Below are 21,477 nucleotides of genomic sequence, written 5' to 3'. Positions count from 1 at the left end.
ATTGATTAATCAATTACAAATCAAATGCTGCTATTCTTGTTTAAATTTTCAAACTTGCCAATATTTTTTATGCTTTACTTACATCAACTTTAAAATCCTCCAATTTCTTAAAATTCTTGAGGGCACCCTGTAGCTTGGGTGAAATTTGAAGCTGCCTCTGTCGCGAGTATTTTAGGTAAGCCCAGAATTTTTCCAGTCCGTATAGTTGCCCTGAAAAAGAAAAACCAACATTACCGACTCAAGATCAGAAATTCAGGTACAAAATTCCTCACGGTCGGTCGACGCAATTATGTGGGGAACGCAAGGTGATGTTAAGTAGCTTCAATGTCAACAAAAAATAAACTGTAAGTTGCGTTGTAAAGTGCACAGATAAATATTATATCGTCCATCTTTTACTTGACAAAGAACTCCTCATCACCCTGGTCATAGTTGTCATAATTATTAATTTCTATTTTCAAGAAACAATACTATTACCTGCTTCGTAATCACGTAGCGTTTCCTCCTGAAAGTCGCTGAATATCTCTTGCCTGAACTTTATCTCGAGGCCGTAGCTGTAGTATCGAAAAAGGCACTCCAGTCCGTAACGATAGCCGTGCTTACTGTCTTCCACGGCCAGGTTACGGAACTCCTGGTACATCTTACGGTTGAAGTTCTGCCGTAGAAAGAACGACCAGAATCTGAACAAGGTATTCATCTCCTGAGATTTCCCAATACCAAGTTTTTTGCGATCTACGAGCGAGAAAAAAATAAATAAATTGACGGCCAATAAGATTTAAATAGCCAAGTTATAACTTACAGAGTCACTATGAAACTTAGTAAATGTAGTGCACCCTCAATTCAAGATCCCTTTAATTTCGAGATCCCTTTAATTTCGAGACCCTTCTAATTCGAGACAACTTTTTCAAAGACCTAAATAACAATCTTCAATCTTTAAACACAAAGCTGGCCCTCTAATTAGAGACCAACCCCTGAGACCACCCCAAATTTTTGGGTCCCAAGGGTGGTCTCGAATTGGAGTCAAACTGTAGTTATTTGGTATAGAAACATGGTCTTTAATAAGGAAGACAAAAAGATTATATGGATTTGATTTGGAGATGGATGGAGAAAATAAGCTGGGTGGACTACATAAGTATGGTAAGTAAAAAGAAAGTTGATAATTAACAAGAGACAAACGAAATGAATTGCACACACAGCCAGAGAAAAAATAATATCATGAGATGTCAGAAGGCAGAATGGATGGAAAAAGGGGAAGAGAGAAAGATTTAAGATACAAGACCTAAAAGGGAATGAGCTTCTTAAGAAATCAAACGTAGAAATTGAGAACAGTAAAACTGTCAAACATGACATAACATTAAATTGTAAAAAAACAATTTTACAAAAAATAATATAAAATAAACAAATCTAAATAGATTAGTCATCGTTATTACCTTTCAGACACTTCTGATGATATTTGTGGTAGGCATGTTGGGTGAAATTGTTATCTTTCAGCAATTCATGCGAGGGATGCTCAAACTTTGGAATAGTCTGCGGTGTGCCATAGCTGCTGCTGATCGGGGCACCCTCAGATGGAGAACTACAAAGAAAAAAATGTTTGCATTTTATATGATAGTAACTGCAATGACGTTTACAGGGCCTAGTTACAATAAAAATATTTCAACATTGATATTATTTATTGAAATCATTGTATGAGATGTTTTGCATACCTTGTTGAGGTAGTCCGAGGCCTATGTTCTCTTGTGTCCAACACCCAGCCGACGTGGCTCTCTACGGGTGGGTTGTCACTATGTCTGGTCTTGCGCTTTCTTGGCGTCTGAAACACAAGGCCAAATCTATCATTAATAATCTATTGCCCTACACTGGTAACTTAATTCATACTTATAGTAACATCTCCCAATTGACATGTCGACAAGGATGCAAATCCCCACCCACAAAGTCACGAAAACCTTAGACAATGGCGAAGATTTTCTTCGCTATCAACCTTCTTTAAGAAAGAGAATTCAGGGTAGGCGGTATGCAAATGAATCGTACATTCATAGTATTAATGTATTTCATGGAACATGGCAGGGAAATTGTTGTAAAAGCCTCTGTATTTCGCTCCCAAAGGAAGAGGGAAAAGCCGCATTCAGTCAACCTGGTTGTCGGCAAAGGCCAAGTCATTGATGCACACTGCTCGTGTAAATCTGGGTATCTATAACCAAGCATAGGCATCTAGGCCTAGGCTCACATATGTTTCGCGTTTAAACCAGCTGTCTAAGGAAATTAAAATGTCTGAGAAAATGTGACTAAATGATGCTTGCCAATTAGTCGGTTTATCTGTCAATCAAACCTCCTCGAGATGTTAATTATGAGCCTCCAAAATACTAGCTCTCTTTTTTTACAGATCACATCTTTAAAATCTTTCCTCACTACCATACTAATATATTTTATCATCATTATTTCTAAGATAAATAAAAATAAAGAGACAAATGCTCACCTTCTTGTCAGGTGGTTTGGTTTCTTTCATTACTGGATAGAATCGGTTTCCTTTACTTCTTGGCGTCTTTGGAGTTCTGGGAGTACGAGGAACAGTGGAAGAATCCGGCACAACTGCCGGTAATGACCGTGCAACATCTACTTTGGGAATGGCACCACTGATTTCAACTGCAAAATGGACGAAAACAAATCACACAGAATTTTTAGAAAAAAAAATATATAAAACAATAAAATATATAAATTATTTTTAAAAAATAAATTAAAAATTGAAGGTTCTGAAACATCTAGATTTTCATAAAAATTACACTTACTTTAATAAGTAATTTTTAAAGTTTACACAGCTCATACTACAACTTAAAAAAAAACTTGTTTACACTATGTACAATGAGGGCAATAATCTAATTTATTACACCTGTAAATATTTGGAAATTACAAGCTTAAGCTACTGACACTAATTGTTACATGGTACTTACTGGATTTTTTGGGTTCTGGACTGCTCTCTATAGGCGGGCCGGGAGGAACTTCTTGCTGTTCATGCGATTTTGTCGGCGTGATACTGTTGAAGTCTTCTTTGCTAATGGTTGTAATTTTATTGTACGATACATCCGTCTGTTAAAAAAAAACATAGGATAGCTTATTAGATAGCCGTTGATATATTGATTTAACAATATTTTGAAATATGAGGCATAAAGAGAATCAACATATAGAAAATGCGTTGTGTATATTATGGTTAGACATGTGGCAGAGCCAAGCCAAAAGAAGGATAAGTCGAAATTTTCAAAATTGAGTTTTGTACATATTACAAAGATAGACATTATTATCTTCAAAATGCAAAAAAATCACTTTGGTATGATAGTTTATGGTGAAGTTATGGCAATCAAAGTTAGGATACTTGGTAAGTGTATTTTCAGAAAAATTGAAAATTCTTATCAGTTTACTGTGAAAAAGCATGTTCTTTGAAGGTGCCTGTACATCTCTCCTTAGCAACAGGTATTTATTCTACACAGAATTGGTTGAAAACTTGGCACAACTGTTTATTTATTATATTAGTGTATTTGTTACAAATTTGGCTCTTTTTTTTTTTTTTTATAAATTCAATAAAACTAACCTTGACTTAAGGCAAGCATCTGTAGTCAAAATTAAGTTCTATTAATGAAATTAGTGTGAAACAAATAAACGAATTAGTGTGAAACAAATAAACTGAAAGTGAAACTGAAACTAATGTTTTTTCATCAAACTGAGACCAGCATGTACTTTTGCAATTAGGCGTAGGCCTAAGCCTACATGCAAAATTTCTCACTCAGCTTTACTGGCTAAATCAAACCAACAGCCTCGTTATACAAAGTGCTTTAAACTAAATCAGTGAAGTAACTTACTTTTGTGAAGTACACATCCGTAGCTTCCTCCCAAAGATCGCTTTCGTAATAGTAGAGACCATCGTTAATGACCTTGGCCAGTGATGCTGTGATCTTGGACCGGGGAACATGGTACCCTGTACGATCCCCACCGGGGTGCTTCTTGTAGCATGGCGGTGTCTGAGTCACAATGATGATTTTGTTGACCTCGTTGTCGGACATCTCATAATCATCGTCCTCATCAGACCTTCAAGACAAAAAATATTATATAAGCAGTTTTCAATGACGGTCACGTCATCTATTAAACAGCTGTTTGCAGTGCTGTGTAACTTAATGTGTAAACCCTGTACAAGCCATGCTTCCTGAGACTTTCAAATGTCTATATTTAGAAATTATACATGACAATATTTTTATGCAAATTCTAAGCTATGTATTCAGACAAAACAGATTAAAATCGATTGTACTAGATTAATTACTTGACATTTCATTTTTCCTATTAACATTATATATTAATAATTTAATTTAATAATTGTTTATGTATTCTATTAATATTCCATTATTCATACCATTCTGAGAACTGATTTTTCCTTCCTGTGATGCCTGTTAATTCTTCATCAAATAGAAACTCCAGTTCTTCCTGATTTCCAGTATCAGCTGGCTGAACATTTTTCTGAATGAAACAAGTTGGAATAAAAAAGAACATTTTCAATATGTAGTCTAAAAGCTATTCAAAGCCAGAATACCTCATCAGACTTATGTTTGTCAGATTAAATACAATGTTTTCTTACACTTTACATTCAGCCTGTCTAGACAATCAAATGTAATTTGACAAAAACATGACATCTCAAAATATGGTCTTGATGACATCACACCATGACCATATATAGGTATATCATGACTATATATATATATAGGCACATCATGACTATATTATGTCAGTCCATCATGTATGTAAAACGCAGTAGAGCACTAAATTGATCTCCTCGGATTACTAAGGAGAGCAAATGCTCTCCTTGAAAATTTCACAGCTTTGAAATAGACGCCTCCTTCCCCCTGGGCTGGATACAGGTGTCCGAAGGTGGGGAAGGGCGCGATCGAGAGACACTACTCTAGGGGGTATTTTGTTTTCTAGACGCCCGGAAATAACTTCTGAGGCATTTTAGGCGATCGATTCCCCCTCATGGGGGATGGGAAACCGGCCTGGCTCCCCCCCCCCACTCAAATAAACTCCCACTCCAGAGCCTCATTTGGAATAAACCCCTTCTCGAGGTAACGTCTGGAGCTACAAGGCTGCAACGCAAGTTACGATAGCGCAGTCTTTCGGTGGTCATGTATGCATTATTGTACAGTCCATGTGCATGTTAAAAAACGCAGTACACACTTTGGAAGAATAGGGGATGGTCTCCCGGTGTACTGCCAAATCACCACCACAAGAACCCACTGGAACTAAATCTTTGAACTTTCATTGCTTATCCTTTGTGCTTAAACCGAATAAACCCATCCATTCATGATAGTGCGGAGAAAGATATGTCATCAAAAACAGGCATCTATTGAAAACAATTAGGGCCCCTTAAGTTGTTGACTATAAAATTGATGTATTAGAAGAGGAAAATGTAAATACCTTCGGTTTATTAATGCTTGTCGTTCGTTGCCTCCTCCGAACCTCAGTCCATGTGGATGGTTCTTTTTCAGGTGCACTCGTTGAGAGTCCAGAGGTCATCGTTGCATCGTTTTTTGAATCCTCTGCTTCTTGGTCATTTGATTCCACTTCCTGAGTGATCTTCTCAGGGTGTGTTGGGGAGACAGGTGCAGATTCTATAAAACAAAAGAAAATGATTAATGAATCTACAGTGTAGTAATACTATGACGAGAAAGGATGCATCTTATAAATATAGACGGTAAAAAAAAAATGTATACAATTTATATCAATAATAACAATCAAGATTGTACTATTCATAATAAAAACTCAACAATAACATTCAATTCTTTTTATAACATTTCACTCAAAAACTTACAAAACCATCTTCATACACAAACAAAATGAGGAAGATGGAAGAAGAGCAACAAAGTTTCTCTAATCAAATTGGTTTTGTCTATCAAAATTTAAAGCAAAAAGATGCCCCTCCCCAAAATACAGTAATATAGACAGTAGGGAATTATAATAACAGCGACTATAATAAGGATGTTTATTGCCCAGTTTTGGAGAAATAGCTTATAAATAATTGTTTATTATGCAGTTAACCTTGTGTGAGGTTATGTCACGGTTCAACGAATTCTAGCAAACCATGTGTACATATAAGTTTCTTGTCATTTTTACGAGAAGCGGCACATACCTGTGTCATGAGGAACATAAGGATAGGGTTTGCCGGGTACAAACTCGGGACTATCGTAATGTAGGACTGATGATATGGATGGTTGAGCCGTTCCCTGGATTATCCATTGCAGAGGATTATCCCGTCGTCGAAGCTTCGTCTGATCCGAGGATAATTCCACTTCTGTACTGTCTTGCAAAGCCTGAAAAATTAAGAAATTCAATTATTTACAAACACATCGTATTTATTCAAATAAACGCTTTAGGGCGTCTACTGTATATATATATATATATATAGTATTTTTGTAAAATGGATACGTATATACTTTAATAAACGACCTTAATTTCACAGAAAATGTGGAACTACAAATATTTAATTTTCATCAAAATGTGAAATTGTGTGACCATAAACACTTATTGATCCCAGACAGGTTAGCAAAAACGTATTGAAAATGATGTTGCTTCCATTAGATTCGTTTACAGTCATTAAGGGAGGGAGTATATTGAAAGTGGGGCGTTCATTTCAAATAAATATGGTGTCCTGCATGGTATATCGTTAAACTGCAATTCATTAGGAATTTACTGCCTAATAATTGTTTTATACACACTAACTTATGGAAACACACTACCTTATGGAATGTTTTATTCCATTACATAACATAATTGGTTTCCTGGTATTGACAAAGTAGTACTTTTTACATTCAAATTATTTAACAAATAAACAAATTTGCTTTTGAAAATAAGTTTCATGTGATTTGCAGAAGACTCCTTGAAGATTATTTATCTTGATTTGCATTGCTTTTTATTAGTAGGGAGCTTTTGATTGCACGACGAAGGTAGGACGTAGAATGCACTGACGTCACTAAAAGTCATCTGCGCATGCGAGAACGTTAAGGTCACCTCGAGTAGATTCTGGAACGCAATTTGGCCAAATCTACTTATGCAGAGAAGGTAGGACGCCAGGTAGGACGGTCACGCACGAGTGATTCCATTCTAGCGTCGTCGCACAAATCTACTGGCTGCGGTTGTCAGCTGCCAATGGCTATCGCTGCATACATCAAACTACCGCAAGGAATCTCACTTAACCACATCTCCAGGGAATGGTTTTTCCCAATTTGGGATCTTTGTATTTACTTACTCGAACAATCAACGCTGTGTTATTCGTTAAACTTTGAACCCGCTGAAAACTTGCAATAAGACTAAGCGGAAGAAAGCCTTCTGTATCCATCTGAAAAATATAAAAGACAATTACAAATGGTAAAACTTTCTAAAACTTGAATCATTCATTTTTTTGCATCACACTATTCATTAGTGTGTTGACAGTTAAACCAAAGAGAATAGAACTGTAAGTGGTCCAACTCTCAGGTTTCGTTGGAACGTAATTCTGTTCAAAAAGTAATACTACAAACTAGAGGTCGTCCTTCAAAAGTAGAGTTTCAAACTCTATTCAAATTCTAATAGGGCATTGTGTGCATACACAATCAGGAAAATTGGAACTCTTGTAATTCCGTACTATTTGGGTTAACTTTCTTATAAAAACAAAACCAATACATACATATCACCAAAACCCTATATCACCCCAGTACCATGAACACCACTGCCCCCTTCCCCCTTACAAATACTATGAACAACAGGTCACTTCCCTCCCTAGAACTACACTCCCCTTAGGAGGATCATAGTTAATATTTTTGTTATTATAATTAATACTATATTTTATTTATACTGTGAGCTTAGTATGAATAGTTTATAAGTTAGTACTGAAAGTGTTTCAAATTCAATAATATATATTAACTTGACCTTTAAATTATTTGTTTGTTGATGGATATTTAAATTTCCGTTTTCCTTGTATAGCCTATTTTTAAAGAAATTTATTGTAAAATTCTGGATGTATTTTATGCTTTATGATACTCTAATAATAACTGTAATAGTATATATTTTATTTATAAATTTTCTCAATAAAATCCATGAATAAATGGATGATTAAAATTATTTAAAAAATAAATTTTGCTTCGTCTAGCTAGCTTTAACAACGAATGAGGAGGAAACCGTAATATAAGATCCATATAATTAGAAAAAGATAAGATTAAAAAGCCAGTATATATTCATGAATAAACAATGAGTCACATAAAGGGTTTTGCTGGAATAGTAAATATTAATATTGCTGATTGCTAAAACAGTGACTCACTAAGGTTGTGCTAGTCATGTAATTGAAATGAATTAGAAGGCTTGATTTACACGACAAGTACATGTTAATTTCCAATAATAAGGGTGTGACATGGGATCATTATGCCCATATATGGAAACACCAGATATTTGTCGTATAAAAATCGGCAGTATGGACAAGGCATTAGCCTTATGTTACATGTGACCTTTAACCCTGTCCAGACTATCAAATTTTATTTAACAAACAAATGTGACATGCCGAAATATGGTCATGATGACATCACATCATGACATATATAGGTATATCATGACTATTTATGTGCATACAAGTCTTTTGTTGAATGCATACAACATGAATACAAATAATTATATAAGAAAAAGCACCGCAATTAAAATAATAAAAACATAATCAATGCAAGTACCAACTAGTAATAAGAAAAGCAAGTATTATTATATTTTTTTAAATGTCAAATCTTATGGTCCAATATTACAATAGAGTGAAAATGAAATATTCATATATTCACAAGAATAATTTGATTTTAAGCTAGCTTAACTACAACAAATAAATACAATTCTCTTCTATACTCACCTTTCTTCGAAGAAAAAGGTCTTTCACAAGATTCTCAACACTGAAGTAATATTCTCTGTATAAAATAAAATAACACAGGGAATTAGCACTGATGCCACTTTCAGACAGACCTATGTTACAGCAATTATTGTGGGAATATTCCCATAAATGCCTTCTGTATAAAAAGGTCAGAACTAAGGCAGCCGCAATATTGGGGTTATGTGGCGTTCCACCTCAGACCTAGTAATATTACTGCAATATTCCTGTTACAGTGCGTTCGGGAGTGTGTCTGAAATGAAAGCAAGTCACACTCCCGCTATATTACTCCTTACTCATAAGCATTTTCTAGAAACAATCAACAATAAAGCATGCCGTCAGTCTGTGATGACTATAAAGATTAAACAATGGTTTTCTCAGCATGAATAATCCATCCATACCGAAAGGCATTACATTACGGCAATTTTACTGCAATATTTGGTTGGTATGAATTGTCCATATTGGAAAGCGTACCGGTGTTATTACCGCAATATTGACAGAACCTCTATCTGAAAGTGGCTACAATCAACAGACGTTTATACTAAGATTGCACCTCAATCATCAATGACCGTCAAAACATCTGGTTAATAGTGAGTGGCATAAAAGTACACGAGTTGTTGTAATTTCCTGCTACTGTTGAAATTCACGAGGCTGGCCATCCCAAAACCAGCATATTGTCGCAACTGAGCAATTAGCATAAAAATGGTGGCAGTATTGTATACATTAGTACAGAGAAGGTGTAATAATTTTACACATAACTTCGACAATAATTATGCAGTCGATTCCAGTAAATGACCTATCATTTAAAACCATATAATATGCAGGATATGAATATATTAAAAAGTCAATTTTCTTGTTTTGGTCACTAACCTGGTTTTGGCATGGCAAACCCCATATACTATTTTATAATAATAATAAAATAAATTTAGCCACTGAAAATATATCAGTTATTGGCAGCTATTGATTAGGAAATCTAGTTGGCATATTACATCTCATGGTATTTTTATATATTATATTAAATTATATTGTATTATATTATATTATGTATTATTTTATACCTTGTTTCATCAATTTGCCACCCACAAATTAAACTGATGATTGATTGAATTGAAATTATAATCTATGGTCTGTAAATGTCATGCCACCATAGAAATAATGAAAATTTTAGAAAATATTTTAAAGAAGTTTTTTTACATTAGCTTCTGTCAGAGACCTTCCAAAAAGAATTTATCTTCCTCGTAACTTGAATTATAAAAAATATTTTTCCAAAAGATTTCTGAACATTATATATTTACGATGACGTGTTAGCATCTAGAACAAGGGTCTTGCATTACATATGAAACCTCAAGCACTTTTTATTAGGAATAAAAAAAGTCTCGTCTAATAATGAACATAGGTACACTCAAAATAAGGTTTCATAAGTGACAAAATATATACGAATGAAATCCTACATTTGTTTTTTGACATAGTCTAATAAGGTATTCTCATCGGTCGCTGGAGCCAAGTTAGTTGCGTAAGTTTGGTAGTAAAAGGTGTTGAACGTTGGCGGTGCGGTGTAAATCGGTTGACCCGTCGCCTCCGTCGTTGCTGTGTAGTTGGTAGCATAGTCATCTCCTTCCAAGTACTGTTGTGGTTTGTAGTATGGTTTAGCATAGTGCATGGAATCATCTGCAAAAACAGAAATAACATTAATGATACAGCAACACTGTATGTCCAGACTACAGTTAACACAGAGAACATACAAAGCACACAATGAAATATAGAATATAAGGCCAAGCCATCCCAAAATCAATGGCCAAAAAATCAAAACTGATTTTCAGTTTAATCATATTTTCCACATTGGTATTAAAATGATTGGTAATTTACTAGAATCAACTTTGAAAATGTAAAAGTACGTCCAATAATTACTGTAGTACTAGTTTCAACATACAGCGACAGTACGCTAGTTTTGAATTGGCATGTCTCATTTGTTTTTTTATAAATACTTGAAACATGGAGTGATCTTTTAGAGCATTAGAAATACATTATGATGTTCCAAAGTTCAATTTCTAAGCTGCTAAGTAGTTTACCAACTTTCCATGCAACATTATTTAAATATGATGTGTAATACATCAAAAACCTCTCCAAAAAAGCCATATATTTTTCTACACCATTGTTTATTTATGACATTGTATTAACTGAAGAACAAGCACATGATTTCAGTGAGCATCCAACTACAACTCTAAGCCACACTAAACTACACTGATAAATCTAAATAATGTAGTATCTCATTAAATGAAATACAGGTAATAATTTTATGTACCTTGCCAATTGTCGCTCCTAGTGGTTCCGCCACGACCACCTCTACCGCGTCCACGCCCTCGTCCCCTACCTCTACCCCGTCCTCGTGGGTAGTAAGATCGGCCATCAGTGCTTCCACCACTTGGGCTTCGTATCCTTTCCGATCTACTGCTGTTAAAAACTAATATATAAAGTATAATTAAAACTCAAAAATTCTTAATATAAATGGCTTTGTACAAAATCCAAATAATAATAAAATAAATCAAACCTTTCACTAAACCAAAACTAAACAAAAAGAATTGTGAGTTGTGTTGACTCCAAAATACCAACTGAAGGCAATTTAGTTATTGACATGTTTAAGTAGAAAATTCCAAAGGCAGTTGTCCAAAAATAAAGATACTTTTAATAGCGATAGAATTAAATATATTCTTGGAACAATTAGCAAATCACATTATTCAACTATGACACAAGTCAAAAAATTGTCCATAAATAAAAACATACCAGCATCGTCCTTGCTGCTTTTAAGTTCACTCTGTTCCTTAGTGTCGCGCCAATTTGCATCGCGCCAGCTTCCTTCTCGCTGCGGTTTTTCACGCCACTCCTTTCGGTCTCGTGTGTTTTCACCTCTGTCGCGCGTGTACTTTGGTGAGTTGTGGCGGGCATCTTTGCCACGGTGCCTCATTGGTTCCGGTTCGATTTGAAGCGGTTTCCATTTTTGCTTTTTATCAGCTGCGAGACACAAGAACAGACATTTTTTATATCTAATTACTTTTTTAAATTTTAAACATTTGTGACTAATTCTGGCAAAACCTGCCGTTATGCCACAATTTCTCACTTCGCACAAGCACTCAAAAATTTTCAGTTTTTGCATTGTATTAAAAAAGACATATTGAATAACATTTCTGCAAAATATCAATAAATAAGTCTATGAAAAGTATATTAAAATTATTTTTAAAATATAATCTTAATAATAAATTATTGATTTTGAAGTCAAAACCCCACAATACATGGCTGATATCCAATGAATTAAATATTTATAACTTTGCTAATATTAAACCAATTTCCATCAAATAAACACTGCTTTAAATACAAATTAATGTTTCATGTAAAATTTAAAATGCAAAAAAAAATAAACTAAATTTTGAATTTTTTCAACCAAAAACGATCACATTTATTTTATTATAATTATAACATAATATTATTATTTCCACCGTAAGTTTTTGTCATATTCAAATTACCCTTTGACCTTAATTTTCCATCATAAAGTAAACATAATATTTTCATTATTTATCTAGATTGGAATATTCTCAAGAGGATCAAGTAATGTCTGTTTTACATAAGTGCAGAGTTACAAATTGCTTTAGCTATTTCTGATATTCGATATTTCCTTGTTTTATGTTCAAAGAAATAATTGAAATAATAGAATATAGGAAGTCTAAGAGCTCTGTCCAAACTTGTATGCCCATATAGTCTAGATGTGCCATATATGGTCATGATGTTGTGTCATTGTGACCATATTTAGGCATGTCACATAAAATTTTTAGTCTGAACAGGACTTAAGCATAGGAATTTGACAAGAACTATCCATATGTCTGCAGAATTGTGCATCACCAACCGATAGACAAGCGCAGCCCACACATGTGTTGTTTCACAGAATAATTAATATGACCCGAGTCCTTATTGAGCATGCTCATTAGGAATGTAAATAAGTGGTAATAATTTAACAGAGTATGTCTTTCATTTTATCATATTCTAATCAGAAGTTTACTACAGATGGGTTTTCCCAGAGAAAGCATGCGGATCTAGCCATTGTGAAGGCCTAAACGAATCAACAAGAGGCTGGCCAATTTCCATATGTCATTCAGTGATTATATTAATTAGGTCAACAAACCTTTTTAGACAAGCATGACAAAAATCTTGTTAGCAGAAAGACGATAGTTAACAAATTAGTTAACAAAATCTCAATAAGTCTGTTTACAATTTGTCCCAACTATAGGCATACTGTAAAGCAATCGACGATTATTTTTACTGAATTGTTGAAAATGTTTAATAACCTATGATTAATGGAAGAAAGTAGAAGAGGAAGAAAAGTTAATAAAATGACAGAGAATGGAGAAGTGAAAGTAGAGAATAAATGCAAGAAAATACCCGTGTACCTTTTTTCTTGGCAGATGTTATGTTTTTGTGGGATGTTTCCACTGCTTCAGGCTGTGTCTCAGCAGGTGTTTCAACTGTTTCTGCAACTTCTACTTTTGTGTCCGTTTTCTTACCAGGTGAGGCTGGAACCACCTTGCCACCAGGTGAAACAGGAGCAGGTGCTCCCTAAAGATAAGCATTAATTATTATGTTTATTGTATAATAAATATTTATAAATACATTGTAAATACAGCTAAGACCCTTTTTTTTCTACATAATGTTGTTTATCTATTTGATATATTTACCAACTACTGAATTATTTTTGTTTCAAAAGTTTTTATCCTTTTAAGACTTATTTTTATAAAATATATCTTTGAGGATGCAAACAACTGATCACGTATGCTATATTCTAAAAGGTTATCACTACTTCTCATACAGCGCAAGGCTGCAAATAGCACACAGTACATAATTACAAGATTAGCTTTTACCAACCCATCATTATTCACGCGTCATTATCCCGACAATTCCTCATGTTCCCGATAATATTACACATGGGAAAACAAATTTAGAACTATTTCTTAATCGTTTGATCAATTTTTTGAATACAATAATTGTTCTAGACTATTATTTTTCTTTTAAAAAAGCTGTATGATCTTTATGCTTCAGCGATCATCTATTAAGTTGAACATATATTTCAAACGTATAATAGCTAGTTGCCAGGTAAACACAGATAATTGCCCAATTCTTTTAAGAAAATCGCTCACATACAGAAGAATACTTACATCTTTCACCTTATCCAAGGTTGGCCATGATGACAAATCGTTGAAGTCACTTGCCTGAAATAGAAAAGAGGGTTAATAAAAATTGGATAATGTATTGTGACTTGGTTGATTTTAATAGTTTGTTGTAATTTACAAATAGTTATAAAACAATGTAATATTGACCATGATTTAGGTTCTTTCATAGCATCACATGGTTACCAACCGCCTTGCATGGTGTGGGACAGTCCCACATTTCAAATTAATTTCGGATGAAACACGCATTGTGCAGAAATGCATGTGTGATCATAAATTTTCACACATTTAGCATAAGTCTATGCGTGATAACGAATTATCACAAATTCAGTAGAAAATGTATTTAAAATTAGAAGAAATTTGTTTCATTAACGATATAAAAACAGTCATACAGTAACTTGAGTCATTAGAGAGCTTTCGTTATCTCATTCGAGAATCAATTCGCCGAAAAAATTCCTCTTTCTCGACCAAAACCCAACCAACCACGCACTTAGTAGAATATAGGAGGCGTGTGGTCTTGCGCATCTAATGATGATGTGACTAAAACCACTGGAGCTCCTGAACCCCGGCGGGGGAACTAGCGTCCCCAACCCCAGTCGACTGGTGTAGTCACATATTTCAAATCTCTAAGGTTGGTAATTATGGCATCAATATAGATCTTTAACACAGAAAGTTTAGAATGCAACAAATTTGGCAATAAAACATTACCAACAAAAATTTAAATTACAATAATTTTTGAGGGGATGTTCTCTTTTGGGAGGGAATAGGCAATTAGTTGGGCTATACAATATAGGTAAGTAAGTATTCACAAAGTAGACTAGTTTATAGTGTAACAATTTAAAACAACAGACTATAATAGCTAATGTCATCTGTAAGACTACTTACATTCTAAAAAGACTAGAAAATCCTTGAGTGAATTGAAGGTTGGTTGGTTCCTCCCTTCAATAAACCCTCACTAACAGGATATAACAATACAATACAGTACAAGAAAGCAGTATTTTCTCATATCCAACTCACGGCAGGTCTCACAGGCCAACGTTACTGACTAAAACCTAAACACTGATTAATCCATTATGGGTGTTTAAAAGTCAAAATCCTAATATGTGGCAAAGACAAGCCAAACCAGTCACTCGTCGCAAAAATCGATTTTGAGTTATTAATACAGGGTCAAAGAGTAAAATAAGAGCTATAAAATGGTAAAAAAAATCATTTAAATACAATAATATATGAGAACAATATATGAGAAATCAGCCTTCAAAGTTTATGATTTCAGGCATTTCTCATGCAGAAACTATCATAAAATCTTTAAAAAGTATTGATTTAACATTGAAATTGGGAAAAATAACAGCATAGCATGATATATAGATACATAAACCTCAGTTTTGTGAAATAAAATAGATTTTAAAAAAAATTTACATTCTAGCATGTTTTTGCTATTTTCTCTGAAACACAATTTGCGACGAGTGACTGGTTTGGCTTGTCTTTGCCACATATGTTTGTTTTAGAGCTACCTAGTTTATATTAGCAATTCTGTAGAACTGCTCTAGGGTGCAAGTCCACCAAAGCCTAGCCTTTTCATGTGAAATGCTCTATCCATGTATAAGCCCACTGCTTTGAGGTCTGGAAAGGAAATTATATAATTTTGTCCTAAACTGGTCTACGCGATTTAGCCTAGGCTGGACTGCCTAGAGTTGAATTCATATCGTTAAATATCTGCATTTGCTAGTACTCAAAATATACACCCACCTCCCTCAATTCACAACTGATTTTTATGTTTAAAAAGAATAGCTTGTATCTTAGGGACGATGATAAATTATATAACATTTCTGGCAATAAAATACCATAATTATGTACATTCTGCTTGTCAGCCAATACACCCACCTGTCTTAACAAATAAAAAGGCACTTACCACATTGTTAATTTTTCCTGCCTTCACGATGGTTGCTTTCGGAGATCCTTTTTTGTCATCTAGGGATAAAAATAAATAAATATAATTAATTAAAATGCATATTTTCAATATTAAAACATTAAATTAACCAAGGTATTTCAACTGTAACAGCTGTCAAATATAATAAAGAATTCCATATTTAAAAAAAAAAAATTATGTTAAACTTTGCTATATTTTTGTAATGTGAATTGATTATTATTACAGTAATAATTGTAGATGCAATATGGCAGACCAAACATTTAATAATGCATCATATGAGCTATACTACTTGGTCGCTTTAAAATCCATTAGGCAAAGCTTATCCAGTCGATTGCTGTCTGACCTGTCTACTTTCGGGCAATTTGATTGGCCCTTGAGGTGCCAAATTTAATAGGTCAATTGCAAGCATTAAAATATTTGTCATTTATTAGATAGGTTATGTATCATCAATTAAGTAGAAGAGAGGATCATCGATGGCTACAGAATATTATTGAAAATTACATGACTAAATATTTCTTTTTAATAGCGATCACCTGAATATACCATAAATACAATCTGATTTATTGTACTGTAGTTAACTTTTTTTCTTTTCTTTTTTTTTTTCAGATCAGTTTTAGGCTGTATTTATACATACACCCCCAAACTCAGGTCAATGTTTTTTTAACAGATTAAGATCAGAAATATTATGTTTAAAACAAACTATTTAAATAAGCAAACAAGTATTTGAAAGCTGAAAATTGTCCCATAATGAAAATTAGTGTAAAATATACAAATACAAGATGGGTAGAGACAAATGAATTAAAACTAAATTTACAGTCAATATTAAATATTAGGCCTACACTGCTAATAATTATTTTGTATATATTTAATATTCCAAAATCCACTAAATGTCTCAGCAGGTGGTAGACTAGCCGATAGCAGATCTTTAAAAATTGGCTTCAGATCAGTTTTAGGCTGTACTTATATGTACTGTACACCCCCAAACTCAGGTCAAATTCTTTGAACAGAATTTACAATATTTACCATCACATTACTAATATTAACTGCATACATAATACACACATGTGCTAATTCAGTGGTAAGCAGCAGGCTAGGCTAAATCAATACAAAATGTGGCAGAGCCTACTACACGACGTCAACCATCGCTAGCATCTTACTGCCAGATCCTACAAGTGCGAAATTATAGCATTTGTCACAGCTTTCATTTACATTAGTCATGAATCTCTACTCAATAATATTTCAATGGTGGGATGCTATTTCAATTTACATAGAAGCTGCTATCACTACTTCATTAAAATGAAAAAAAGCTGGCGATAAATATTTCATTTTCAATTCTTTTGTTGGCAATGAATAGGGTTTTTAAAATGTCTACATTTTTTTTTTTAAATCATAGGAAGTATTACCCTGGGAACACCCATTACAATATTGCCTTGCAACCACCAGCAGTTGATATTGTCTTTGTTCATTTACCAGTACTTCCACTTAATGTTATATTACTTTAGTATCTTAAGTACTTTACACTTTTCCTTCAGGCTACGTTTTTTCTCATACCTTTTACAGTGAATTATAACGGTTGTTGGAGGGTTGAAAAAAAAAAATAAAATTTAGTTTTCTGAATTATCCTAATTGTTCTGCACTTAAGATTCTAGGAGGAATAACACACATTGGCTTATTTTAACCATAATTGAAGTATCCCAATAGAACAACTTATGCCTGTACTACTGTATGGTATGTCATATATAGTTATGTCGTATTAGAATCAACCAATCAATCAATAAAAAACATTTATAATACTCATATTCCAAATGTTTATGACTTATACAATAATATATATTTTTATTTTACTTAGATACTATAACTTCCTGAAATACATACTGCCACAAAAATTTAATAAACTTTGAATAAAAATAAAATATAAAATTGCCTAGCGTGCGCTAAGAGACAGTATATATATATATTCTGCTATTATCTTTCCCTATCTTCTAGGGCTTTGACAACAATCTTTCAGATTGTTGTTATTTTTATTTTTTATGGAAAAATTACTGAAAAATAGCAAACAGTAAATTTTTTTCACAAGGTTCTAAAATTAGATGAGGGCAGGGACATGGAATTAGCAATTAATCTTATTTGACCTTGTATAAAATTACTAGATTTCACAATGAATGATTAAAACATTCTTTGCCAAAGACTTTAAAATAATCCTTGCATATACCCTGAACTGCTGCCAGCAAAATTTAAGATTTTACACTGTGACTGTAAATGATTAAAAAACATTCTTTCAGCCTGTGAATTATTAAAAGTTATATACTATAGGGTTCTTTTAAACAAAAATATAATTTTTCATATTTTTTTTTTTTTAGCAATGTGCAGGAAAATGAAAACTAGTTATATAACAGATTTTGAAGTATGTAATCAACATTGAATTTGCAATATGTTAGTGGTAAATATTCCTAATTTGCTTTGTATCTCTTTCTCAAAAATTATATTTTGAGTATGCTGTCAATCCTGGTGAAGGATGGGATAGTATTAGAAGGAGTGTTCATTAGTAAGGTTAGAGATTAGACAACTTCCTGATAATCGGTCTAAATACGTTTCCAAGTAGTCATAAAAAAAAGTCTATTATATTCAAAACAAACTTATTACCTTAATTTTATAACCACATTTTATAAGAACTCTGACGCTGAAATAGCATAAAAAATAAGAACAAATGAGGCTGAGATAAAATGTCAAATGAGGTTTTTATTCAAGAAACTAGAAAAACCAACAAATAAAGCCAAGTCACATCTAGTTAAGTATTATTACGTTAAAAAAATGATTATACTGTAAAATTCTTTTGGCCTTTTACCCTGTATAATACAGTACAGTAATATACTGCAGTAAAATAATAATTTTCTATCTATGAAAAAAGTGTGTAAAATAAGACAAAATAAGAACAATTTGAATATGAACACTGACCCTGGACAATCTAATTTACAATTTTTTTTCTTACTGATTTGCAAACATTCTAATAATTACTATTAATATTTACCTCTACATTATCTTGTTAATATATTATTTCTTTTTTTAAATTAAATATAATAAATTAAACATAACAAATATTGATAATCTGTCTAATGGACTTTTTACAGCGCGACACTGCATTCTTTACAGCCACGCAACAGAATCGTGAGCACAGGGCCTAAGGGCGCCCACTATGAACTTTTTATACCAAACAATCCCATTCTTTTCTTCAGTAAAATTTACATCTTTTTTACTACTTTGATACTAGACATTTTTGTTGGAGCCATTTTGTTACAAAAAAAAAAAATTCTTTTCCTGTGACCACAACTATATGTAAAAATTAATTTGCTAAAGGAATAAAAAAAATTCTTGTACCTGTACCAACAATTTTGAGTTGGAAAAAATATTATATTTTGGTATTTTTTTTGGTTTAAACCTCAGAAAGTTGTTCATGTACAGTATGGGACAAAGGAGTACCCGTACATTTGCACAAGCATTCTCTGTTCACATTCATTATAGGTGGACTACAATTGTAGTCTAACCACAAAATGCTTTAGGGCAGAGTTCAAATATAGTGTTAATGCGATTACACTATTTTCCCACCTTAGGCCATCTTCATAGGATTTTTACGAATAAAATGGTTCTTTTTTTTTTCCCCCTTTTTTTTTTGGGGGGGGGGAAGAGTATAGGCAATCAACATGTATATTATATAGCCCATAGAAACAATCTTTTTTTTCCCTTTTTTTTTGGGGGGGGGGGAAGAGTATAAGCAATCAACATGTATATTATATAGCCCATAAAAACAATGGTTATATCATCATACAATGGGACTGTTACACATAAGGATTCTAGATAGAATACCATGAACAGCATTAAGACGGAGAACAGGTGTGAATGATGTCATGTCAGAGGTGGCAAAAAAGAAGTGGAGATGGGCAGGTCATGTGATCAGAACCACAGATAACAGATGGACAAGAAAAATAACAGAATGGATACCCAGAGAAAGTAAAAAAAAAAAAGAGGAAGACAGAAACAGAGGTGGAGAGATGACTTGAAAAAATACAGGAAATATTGTTTTAAAGAAACATCAAACAGAAAGATGTGGAAGAGTTTTGAGGAGGGGTATGCTCAACAGTGGACCAAGGAACTCTGATCTAAGGTAAGTTTACAATGGGACTGTATATTCTTACCATTCAACTTTCAGTTTGTGAAATATCATAAACAAATGTATGCCAGCCATCATAAACAAATGTAACCTATTGGCACAGAACATGTGATATGTGTTGCAATAATTTATGTTATTAGATGTAACATAAATATAACAAGAGGAATTGCATAAGAATACATACTGAGTGTAACAAGTGGGATAAATCACAAGCTATACAACATGTTAAATGCAGAATAATAATTAGCAGGCCTAATAATATCACTGACCAACTAATAACTACCCTAATTCATCAATATACTTGGGAGTGAGTGTAATGTATTAATACTGGGCCCAGCAGAAGTACTCCATTCATTCCAAAGACAACGAATTATAAAGCCTAAATATTGAGAGGAACTGGTTGTAACAATCACACACTACCTTCCTTTGATTGATGTGGCATCTAGGATCCCAAGCAATTCGCTGGTAAAAAAGAAAACACTCGTAAAATTCCAACAATATGGACAGAAACAGAATTTCACACTCGCCACACAGCCTTAGCCAGTATCAATAATGACACTAGGCTGTATGAAAGTTGAAAGGTCAGGATTAGTTATGCATGAGCGGTTCTTGGCTCATTCCAATCAGTCAGTACTAGGGCAGAGCATGGTAATCAAATAAAGGTCACACAGTCAGGTTATAAAATAAATAACCATAAACCGAGATAATTACAGCAATGATGATGCAATACAACAAGCTGATTATATTATAATTAAAATATTGGTAATTTTACCTTTTGTTTAGTTTGAATTATATGAATTAAATTAAGGGAAGATCCATAACCCATGGAATATTACAAACTCATCCTGAAGCGTTTTACAATGCTGTTTACTTATTTTTATATGGGCACATCCCATAAGAAACTTAATATTTATATAAAGCTCCTTTCATAACACAAAGTCCAGTGCAGACCAGTAGCTAATCAAACAGCATCTTCACAAAATTGTAAATAGCTTACCTAGATACATTAGTGTGCAACAAATTATAAAGTAAATTAAATATTGAAAAGAACAAATACGAATTCCTTTTTACAAAAAAACAACATGGAAGGGAGATATTTTGTCCAACAATTTTGTAGAATATCTGATTAATAAGGGATATAAAATGTCAATCAACCATCCATCAATCAATCAATCATTTAATAAGCTATTTAATATAAAGATAATGGCTGAAGGGCATCCTGTCAATAATACAAAAGACACAATAATAAAAATCATGCCATGTACAGTAA

At 33.3% G+C, this 21,477-nt stretch overlaps 1 protein-coding gene across 2 annotated transcripts in view; it reads right to left on the bottom strand.

Moving 5' to 3' along the window:
• LOC117111401 (la-related protein 1B-like) overlaps window positions 1–21,477 on the bottom strand; it is a 35,787-nt gene that overhangs the window by 4,534 nt on the left and 9,776 nt on the right. The window contains exons 1-19 of one of the 2 annotated variants that reach the window (XM_033254310.1): window positions 20,628–20,774; window positions 16,025–16,083; window positions 14,104–14,157; window positions 13,342–13,507; window positions 11,687–11,914; window positions 11,208–11,366; window positions 10,357–10,573; window positions 8,891–8,945; window positions 7,277–7,366; window positions 6,161–6,341; window positions 5,449–5,642; window positions 4,394–4,497; window positions 3,849–4,074; window positions 2,946–3,081; window positions 2,474–2,640; window positions 1,704–1,810; window positions 1,428–1,573; window positions 475–729; window positions 83–210 (exon numbers count right to left, since the gene is read on the bottom strand). In XM_033254310.1, coding sequence (XP_033110201.1) covers window positions 83–210; window positions 475–729; window positions 1,428–1,573; window positions 1,704–1,810; window positions 2,474–2,640; window positions 2,946–3,081; window positions 3,849–4,074; window positions 4,394–4,497; window positions 5,449–5,642; window positions 6,161–6,341; window positions 7,277–7,366; window positions 8,891–8,945; window positions 10,357–10,573; window positions 11,208–11,366; window positions 11,687–11,914; window positions 13,342–13,507; window positions 14,104–14,157; window positions 16,025–16,083; window positions 20,628–20,649 — 2,694 coding nt within the window. In that variant the 5' untranslated portion in view covers window positions 20,650–20,774. Of the gene's footprint in view, window positions 1–82; window positions 211–474; window positions 730–1,427; window positions 1,574–1,703; window positions 1,811–2,473; window positions 2,641–2,945; window positions 3,082–3,848; window positions 4,075–4,393; window positions 4,498–5,448; window positions 5,643–6,160; window positions 6,342–7,276; window positions 7,367–8,890; window positions 8,946–10,356; window positions 10,574–11,207; window positions 11,367–11,686; window positions 11,915–13,341; window positions 13,508–14,103; window positions 14,158–16,024; window positions 16,084–20,627; window positions 20,775–21,477 lie in introns of those variants that run through there. The other variant, XM_033254309.1, reaches the window with a different exon arrangement.

This window comes from Anneissia japonica, unplaced genomic scaffold (assembly GCF_011630105.1).
Source record: "Anneissia japonica isolate Jap-2015-1 unplaced genomic scaffold, ASM1163010v1 scaffold287807_len121958_cov172, whole genome shotgun sequence".
Taxonomy (NCBI): domain Eukaryota; kingdom Metazoa; phylum Echinodermata; class Crinoidea; order Comatulida; family Comatulidae; genus Anneissia; species Anneissia japonica.
The sequence above is the reverse complement of the archived record's forward strand: the minus strand, read 5'-3'. Positions and strand labels throughout refer to the sequence as shown.